General features: G+C 40.1%; 1 protein-coding gene and 1 long non-coding RNA gene across 2 annotated transcripts; one reads left to right on the forward strand and one right to left on the reverse strand.

The window, feature by feature from the left end:
• Positions 1-6,732: 6,732 nt before the first annotated feature.
• Positions 6,733-7,455, reverse strand: LOC145570768 (uncharacterized). The gene has a single exon (XM_081629910.1). It carries the CDS (start codon positions 7,453-7,455, stop codon positions 6,733-6,735), a length of 723 nt encoding a protein of 240 aa, XP_081486036.1.
• Positions 7,456-8,661: 1,206 nt separating this feature from the next.
• Positions 8,662-9,572, forward strand: LOC145570223 (uncharacterized). The gene is made up of 2 exons (XR_014096413.1): positions 8,662-8,797; positions 9,300-9,572. It is a non-coding gene; the product is annotated as an uncharacterized LOC145570223 (long non-coding RNA).
• Positions 9,573-9,798: the final 226 nt, after the last annotated feature.

Genomic DNA, 9,798 nt, shown 5'->3' on the forward strand with positions numbered 1-9,798 from the left:
ATAATTAATTAATGAACTAAGATAGCCCACTAACTAATTAACACAACTTTAGAAGCCCAAGGCCCCAAAACTACTACTAAGAAAATAATAAAACATTATTAAAAGGAAAATTTGAATTTTAGTACCTCAAAAATAGGGGTAATTGAATTTTAGTACCCATCTAAAATTTTATTTTAAATTAGTACCTCCAAAATGACAAAACTATAGGTTTTGGTACCTCCGTCTAGTTCCGTTAAGTTTTCCGTTAGTGGGGCCCATTTTCTAATTATTTAATAATTTAATTTATTTAAAAAAAAAGAAAAAACATTTTATAAAAAAAAAAAACTTAAAAAATAATTAAAAAAAAAAAAACAAAAACACCCTCCACCCCTCCCAGCCATCCCTTTCCCTTTCCCTTTCCCGGTCACCGGCACCGGCGCCGCACCCCACCCCCTCCCTTTCCCTTTCCCTCCCAAGCGCAACCACCCAGAAACCCACCACCCCACCACCCACGAACCCCGAAACCCCACCACCCACGAACCCCGAAACCCCCCACCACCCACGAACCCCCGAAACCCACCACCCACAACCCACGAACCCAGAAACCCACCACCCCACCACCCACGAACCCCCGAAACCCAGAAACCCACCACCCCACCACCCACCACCCACGAACCCCGAAACCCACAAACGAACCACCCACGAACCTAAAAACCCACAAACGAACCACCCCCTAGCGTTCGTTTTTGGGTTCGTGGGTTGTGGGTGGCGGGTTTCGGGGCTTCGATGGTCGGGTTGTGGTTGAATCGGGGCTGCGGTGGTGTCGGTTTTCGCAGGCGCGACGGGTAAGGGGAGATGGATGTAACATGGAGTGGGTCGCCGGCGATGTGTGAGCTAGACGTCGGCCGTCCGGTTTCGGCGAAAGGGAAAGGGAAAGGGAGGGAGTGGGGTGCGGCGCCGGTGCCGGTGACCGGGGAAGGGAAAGGGATGGCTGGGAGGGGTGGAGGGTGTTTTTTTTTTTTTAATTATTTTTTAAGTTTTTTTTTATAAAATGTTTTTTCTTTTTTTTTTAAATAAATTAAATTATTAAATAATTAGAAAATGGGCCCCACTAACGGAAAACTTAACGGAACTAGACGGAGGTACCAAAACCTATAGTTTTGTCATTTTGGAGGTACTAATTTAAAATAAAATTTTAGATGGGTACTAAAATTCAATTACCCCCATTTTTGAGGTACTAAAATTCAAATTAACCTTATTAAAACTCACTTGTAAAACCCCCACTTTAAGAGTAACGTAAAACCAAGAGAGTACCTAAATAAAGCAATAAAGATAGTTATAAGAAAGGGGACTCGATTCACATCACCTCCCAATTTGGGCTTAGCTTTCCCAATGCCGAAGGCTTGCCAACAACTTCACACTTTCGGAGTACCCTATCACCCTTAGCTAGGGGTCTTGCCTTGACTCTCTTGTTGTAGTAGCGAGTTATCCTTTGCTTGTATGCTATAGAGCGAAGCAAAGCATCTCCTCTTACCTCTGGGAGTAAGTGTAAGGCCAAGGGCTTTAGTTGATCATTTTGGGTGAAGTCATAGAAGGTGACCCTGGGGGATGGGATTCCAATTTCTACAGGGAGTACAACATCACCCATACACTAAGGCAAAAGGGGTTTGCCCCGTAGCCTCCTTGATGGTGGTACGAATGGACCACAAAATCCCAGGTAAGTCATCCACCCAAGATCCTTTTGTACCCTCCAGCATTGTCTTCAGCCCCTTCAATATTGTTTTGTTCGCTGCCTTAGCTTGGCCGTTTGTTTGGGGTCGGCATACAGCAAAAAACCTCGTCTTGATCCCAAAACGCCCGCAATACTCCCTAGTTGGCCCGCTATTGAATTGTCGGCCATTGTCTGAGATTAAAATACGGGGTACCCCAAAGCGGATGATGATGTTACTCCAACTGAATTTTTGGACTTGTTTGTCGGTGATTGTTGCTACTGGCTCGGCCTCAACCCACTTAGTGAAATAATCAACCGCTACTATCAAAAATTTCCTTTGTCCGGAAGCCACAGGGAATGGCCTTAGGATATTCATGCCCCAGCGGTCAAATGGTAAGACCGATTGAACGCTTGTGAGGTTATTGGGCGGGGTATGAGGCACATCAGCAAACAACTGACACCTTTCACATCTCTTGACAATCTTCATGGCATCATGCCTCAAGGTGGGCCAATAGAATCCGACATTTAGTGTCTTTCCAGCTATAGTCCTTCCGCCCTGATGGCTACCACAAGCCCCTTCGTGGATTTCTCTAAGTACATAGTTCCCTTCCTCCGAGGTGATGCACTTGAGCAATGGGTGAGTGAAAGATTTTTTTATAAAGAGTCCTGTCATGCAGCACGAACCACTCAGCCCGTTTCTTAATCATCTTTAAGTCCGGGGTATCCTCGGGTAATTCCCCTTTTAAGCATAGAATGATCTGATCCATCCAAGTCTCCCCTCTATCAATTTCCATGATGGCGGGCCTTTGAGTACTTGGTTTCTCCAAAACTTCCCACATTATGTTTCGAGGGCCTAGGCTACTCCCTCGGCTGAGCTTGCCAACCGAGAAAGGACGTCGGCTTGCTGATTTTCCGAGCGGGGGATGTGCTTGATCTCAAAGTTGTCAAACGCTTTTGTCAAGCTCTCAACCTTCTCAAAATAGGCCTTCCTGCTTGCCATTACTAAAGCGTACACCACTTTTTCAATAAGAGTATACCGTGTCTCAGCCCCCCTTAAGGCATGGCTTACAAAGTAGACCGGTACTTGGCCTTCTTCTCTCTCCGCAACAAGAACCGCACTCAAGGCATAGTCTGATATGGCCAAGTACACAAACAAAGTTTCCCCGGGGAGGGGGCTAACAAGCTTCGGGGTGTTCATCAGATGTTCCTTCAATTGCTGGAAAGCTTTCTCAGCCTCCTCATCCCACAAGAACTTGGGCCTCTTGAGGGCCTTGAAAAAGGATAAGCTCTTATCAGCTGATCGGGATAGGAATCGTCCTAGCGCAGCCAGGCAGCTTGTAAGGCGTTGCACTTCTTTCACATTCCGGGGGGATTTCATGTCAAGAATGGCTTGGATTTTGTCCGGGTTGGCATCAATGCCACGTTGATCCACCATAAAGCCTAGGCACTTTCCTCCCTGTACCCCGAAGACACATTTGCTGGGATTGAGCTTCATCTTGTATTTTCTAAGGGTGGTGAATGTTTCCCTTAGGTCTGCTATATGGTCTGAGCTCTCTTTTCTTTTAACAATCATGCCATCAACATAGGCCTCAACATTTCGGCCTAGCTGCCCTTCAAAGATTTTATTCATCAAGCGTTGGTATGTAGCTCCGGCGTTCTTCAAGCCGAATGGAATCACATTATAACAGTACACCCCTTGGCTAGTGATGAAGGCCGTGTGGGCTTTATTTTTCTCTGACATGGGTATCTGATGATACCCCGCATTGGCATCCAGGAAGCTTAGGAGGGCGTGACCAGCGGTCGAATCCACCAACCTATCAATCTTAAGAGAAGGATGATCATCCTTCGGGTATGCCTTCTTCAAATCTGTAAAGTCCACACACATACGCCAAGAGCGGTTTCCTAACAAGCACAACATTAGATAGCCATTCAGTATATTGGCATTCTCGAATGAAACCCGCTTCGAGAAGCTTCTTGACCTCATCGGTTGCAGCTTTGTTTCTCTCCGGCCCGACATGTCGGAGTTTCTGCTTGACGGGCTTGTAGCCCTCCATGATATTCAGCATGCGTCATCACTTCGGGGTCTATACCCGGCATTTCATCTGTTGTAAAAGCGAAAATGTGTAACACCCTAGAAATTCCTTTCCTTTAAAAATACCTATTTTACTCCTTGAAATACGATTTAGGAATATCTAAGGCATTACCGCCACCGTGAGAACGGCTAAGGCAATTGTCAAAGATACACAGCGGAAGACTTAAATCAAAACCATTCAAAACGAGTCAACTCAAAAGTCAACAAAACAAAAGTAAAATTAAAACCAAAGTCAAACGAAGTCAAATAAAATCAACCTACAACTTGGAACCATTAAAGGCCCTTATTAAAAACCAAACAAATCCAAATCTTTGCATTAGTCCTCATATAAATAATACCATAAATAATCAAAGCATAAACACACATCATAACCTAATGGAAACTAGCATGATTCGCTCTTCACTCATGCCCCGTCATGAATATGCTTCAATACCTGAAAAGCTTATCTCTACTTGTTTCCAATACTCTCCATTAAAAATGGGTCATCATAGGACCAAGATAAAGACATGGCCAAAACACACAAACACACACAATCAGCAAAGCTGAGTACATAAGCGTAAATTAAACACACTAACATGCTTTCACCTATCAACACACTCTTACCTCAATGCACCTGTTTACAGACACACACAACAACCAACAAGACTCTTCAGCTAGACACTAAATAATTTATTTAGCATTGATCACGCATCGAACGGGTTTCCAACTCTACCTCCCCCAAATTAATTGAGGTTACTGACACGGGAGCTAACCGTGTCAGCATCAAAACCACACATAGGTGGCGGAATTCCTGCGCATAATAATAATAAAAGGAATGTACAGCGTCTTGTACTCCAGTAGAAGTTATGGTTAAATATAAAACCCCATAACTCCCCCCATATGTTCATACTCAAGGTATATACGTTCTAAGAGTTTTGGTGCGTAATCTCTTTCACTTTACGTTATTTACAGATTATTAGACTTGGTGATGACTCACAAACCACAATCATTCAATCAACAGTAATTATTCAATCAATTAAACATACCATTTTAATTCTTGAATAGTTAGTGACCACATAATATTTAATGTTGAACCCTTTTAAATCTACCTCAGTGTCAAAGACACCTTAAACGCATAAAGCGCCACAAATCCTATCCCTTGGTGTTAAAAACACCTTAAGTGCACTAAGGCACCAACATACAATTTATTCCTCGTGTACATAGACACTTATATAGCTCCTTTCCCATGCTTATAGCATCAATAAAAAAAAATTATATGAATCATAATAAAATTCCTTTTCAATATTCCAAACCAAATTAAACATTTAGTTTAATTAAACATGCTCTCTATCATGCCATAAATAAATATGTGATTCATAAATAATATTTCAAGCTATTATTTTCCATCCAATAATCCATCACAAATAAATCATGCTTCATAATCCAATCACCAATAACATCAAAATCATAATTTCCATTCCAAACCTAGCATGATATTATTTGTTATCAATCAAACACATTTAGCATGCTACTACATCAACATAATTATGCTAAGTACGCGAACGTACCTCAATTAAGCCATTAAAATAACCGAGTACTCTACAACAATTTCCGAACTAAGTATCCTACATAAAGGGACAATAATACTAAATAAATTACCCTTGTATACACAATTTCCAGCAACTTAAACTCACTTTAAACTATTTAAAATAATCTGAAAATTATTTAAAAACCCCTAATTAAACTCCTTTTTAATGGGTAATCGCACCCTTTTATTAAAATCACTATTATACTACTTTAAATAAAATTTCAGCATTTTAAACTAATCAAAAACCCTTTAAAACTTCCTCAAAATACATCTTTATACTTAAATTATCCATAGAAACATTAAATTATCTCTTACCCTTTAAACTCAAGGATAAATTTAAAGCATAAAAAAAAACTTCGTTAAAAATCAAAAACTGCCCGAAAATCATATTTAGAAGCTGAATTTGGCCACGAGAGGGTGGTGCTCACTACCTTTGGTAGTGAGTCTTTCTTAGAACGTTGTTTCCACATGGAAAACACTATTTTTTTATCAAAATCGGATGAGTTCAGAACCTGGTCGGGATTAAAACGGGATTAATATTAACGAACGGAAATCTAAAAATTAAAACACGAATTTACGTGTTCAAAGTAATCTGGAATTAAGTTAAACTAATCAGTAGTTATAATCACCAAAATTTCAAGACATCATTAGTTCATTACTATAAAAGCCCTAAATCAATTGTTCATAAAAACCCTAAAATCATGATTTTAAAAACCCTAGGTTATAAAATTTACAAAATCTGAAAATTATGACATTTATTAAATCTGAAATTATAAAGTTTAATCATCAAAAATACAATTTGATACTAATTAAATTAATTTCAAACAATAAATTAAAACCCTTAAATCAATAATTATAATTACACAAATTAATAAAACAAAGGAGAAAGAAAATAAGACTAACCTTGTTGTGTGGGAAATTTTGGGGATTCATGGGGTATTTATAGAGTAGAGAGTGTAGGGTTAAATTTGGGCTTATAAAAATGTGGGCTTAAGTTATGGGATAGGGCTTAAATTATGGGTTTTGGAATGGGTTATTCCAATAAGAGTATGTAGGAATAATTAACATTGCCCAATAATTAATAAATGTTTGGCCCAAAATATATTTTACTTTTATAAAACCTTATATTTAAAATATTTTAACCCTTAAAATTATTTAATTAAAATAATTGAGCACATAACAATACATTTTATTAATACTTAAATAATTTATAAAAATACATAAAAATACGGGGTATTACAAAATGTCCCTGAATTCTCTAAGTACTTGAATGATTTTTTCCTTGAGCTGGGGGTCCAAGTTCTTTCCCACTCTCACAGTTCGAGCGGGGTCATCCCCCAAGGGTATGCTATCATCCTCTTCAATAGGCTTAGGCCTGCCATACTACTTGGGATTTTCAGCCATGTAGATGTTCTTTATGGGAAGCTGGGGTTCATCAATGTCCATTGCTTTCCGCTTGGCCCCCTTATCTTCTTGATTGACTGAGCCCTCGGGTTGCTTCAAGCTATCCACATAGCATTTCCTTCCTTCAAACTGATCTCCATATATCTTCCCTACCGAGCCTTCATCGGTCTCAAATTGAAGAAGTAAGTGATAGGTCGAGAATGCGGCTTTGACCCTGTTGAGTAAAGGTCGGCCAATGATCATGTTGTAAGGCAGAGGGGTATCCACAACCAAGAACGTGTGTACCAAGCTCCTCCCCTTCTTCTTCTCTCCCAAGCGGACGGGTAGCTTGATCGTTCCTAAGGGGTAAATATGTTGCCCCCCAAAGCCGACTAATGGCTTGTCCAGGGGTGTGAGGTCTCCCCTGCCAAAACGCATTTTCTCTATGCACTTCCAAGTAATAATGTCAGCTAAACTCCCGCTATCCACCAAGATCTTCTTGACCTTAGCATTGACCACCTTCATATGGATAACTAGAGGGTCATCATGGGGCCTTTGAATTTTCTTATCATTATCATCCCCGAACACTATGAGGGGGTCTTTCGGAGTGGATGAGGGAGTGCCAATATCGTAGATAGGTTCTTCGAGCGACCGCAGATGACCCTTGCGTGCCCTGTTAAAACCCTCGGAGGCAAATCCTCCAGCTATGACATTGATGCTCATGATGGTGTCAGCTGAGTTATGGGCTTCTTGCACAATCTTGGAAGCCTTGTTTCTTTTTTTATCCTTTGGGGGGGGACATGAGATATCGGTTAAGCTTTCCTTCTCCTGCTAGCTTATCCAAGGCTCTCTTGAGTTCTCTGCAACTCCGGGTAATATGACCGCACTCTCTATGGTATTCACACTAGAGCTTCTTGTTCCTTTGTTCTATCGGCGTGTTCATTGGATTAGGCTTGGGGAGGATAGCCTTGTTCTTTATGTCCAAATAGATCTCACGCCTGTCAGCATTGTACTTGAGTCCTTCACCATCACTCTCAGCCCTCCTCGGCCTTCTATTCTTGTTCTCGTGATAATTATCTTCTTGCTTTCTTTTCCCCTTGTAGTTAGCCACGGGTGCCTTGCACACCTCACTTGCTTCAATGATTCTTTCAGCTCTTTCCATGGCCTCGGAGATGGTAGTGACTTTGTCATGTACAAGCTCAAACTTCAGCTTGTTAGACTTGAGCCCGAAGAGAAGGGCTGTGAAAGCAACATTATTTTGGAGGTCGGGGATAAGCTGAGACTTGGTGTTGAACCTCTTGATATAGTCTTTGAGACTCTAATTCTCTCCTTGCTTCACCGTCATCAGATGAACGCTAGTCTTTGTTTGCCTACTCCCAACGATAAAGTGCTTCTTGAATTGAGTAGCCAGCATGTCAAACGTTCTGATGCTTCTTGGGGTAAGGTTGTTGAACCACATCTGGGCTATGCCTTTGAGAGTAGTGGGGAAGAATCTACACCAAGAGGCCTCACACCCGGTTTGGACTCCCATTTGTGCTTTGTAAGCGTTCATATGGTCCGTTGGGTCTGTCTTTTCATCATATAGGTCCAACGTAGGGATTTTGACCTTAGGCGGAATGGGTGTGTTTTAGGGCTGGCAAAAGCTGACCCGACCCGAACCCAACCCGAAATAAACGGGTTTTGAGAGAGTTTTTCAAACCGTTTATACAATTGGGTCAACCTGAACCCGACCTGACGTTAAATAGGTCGGGTTCAGGTTGGAAATCCCAACCCGAAACCAACCCGCCTAAACCCGTTTAATTAATCGGGCCGGTTTCAGGTTGGGTTAACCTGAACCCAACCCGCTTAAACCTGTTTACCAGCCCTAATTTTACACCCTAATATTTAAGTATGGGCCAAGCCCAAATCATCTTATGACAAAAGAAAAACCCTAACCTTTCTTACTAGTAGTGTGCCGCTTTCCTCATCACTCTCTCTCTTTCCTCTCTTATCTCTTATTTTCATTTTTTTTTCTTTGAAAATTGTTGATTAAAACTAGTGAATTTTCCTCTCAACATTCTCAAAGGTAATTTACTTGTTAATTCATTCTCTTTACTATTTTGTTTTGATTTTATGCGTTTTAATTCATCAATTTCATCTCAACATTCGTTTTGTTTTATGCGTTTACTTGTTTACAATTTAAGTTCTTCAACTTCTTTTAATCCGATTTAAGTTTGTTTGTTATGTGATTTTGTGTATGCGATTTTTTCATTCTCTATTTATGCGTTTATAGTATGCGTTCATGAGTGCTTATGTGACCAAATATGCGTTTATGAGTTTGTTCATCATCTGATTAATCTGATTCTATTTGATATTTTCATGCAAAGTTAAATCTGCTTATGAGTGAGATTATGTTCTAAGTCTAATTATGAGTGAGATTACTTGTTTTTTCCAATGTTTTTCATGAGTTTATCAGTGAGACTATGCGATTTCATTTGATTAAAAATTGATTATGTGAATTCTAAGTCTGCATTTCGTATTTGGTAAAGTAAGCTTAATTATTTATTTAATTTATTCTTTATCGACAGATGACTGATAGCGGATGATACACCAAGTCCTTCGGAAAGTGCACTTCAAAGTCTAGCAGCTGCCATGGGGAATTAAACCTGATTTGTAGTGTTTATTTATTGAAAAAAAGTTGTTGTTTTATGAAGTATTTTGGTGGTCTTTAGGACATGTTTTGAGCTTTTAGCTTAAACCTTTATTTGCCAACTATGTGGAACTCTTGGAACTATTTTGAAACTCTGCTGTATACCTATTTTTATTTTATTGAATGTTACAGGTTAATTTAAAAAAAAGAATCACAGGTTAATTTAAAAAAAACTACAGGGTCAATGTTTATTTAAAAAATTACAGGTTATGCTAGCAAAATTACAGTGTTATTATTTTAAAAAAAAGGTCAAAACAGGTCGGGTTGGGTTCAAGTTGTATTTTTTGACCTGTTTATGTAAACAGGTCGGGTTCAGGTTGGGGGGGTCCTGACCTGTTTATGTAAACAGGTCGACCTGAACCCGACCCAACCCGACC

This window comes from Chenopodium album, chromosome 12 (genome assembly GCF_948465745.1).
Source record: "Chenopodium album chromosome 12, dcCheAlbu1.1, whole genome shotgun sequence".
NCBI lineage: Eukaryota > Viridiplantae > Streptophyta > Magnoliopsida > Caryophyllales > Amaranthaceae > Chenopodium > Chenopodium album.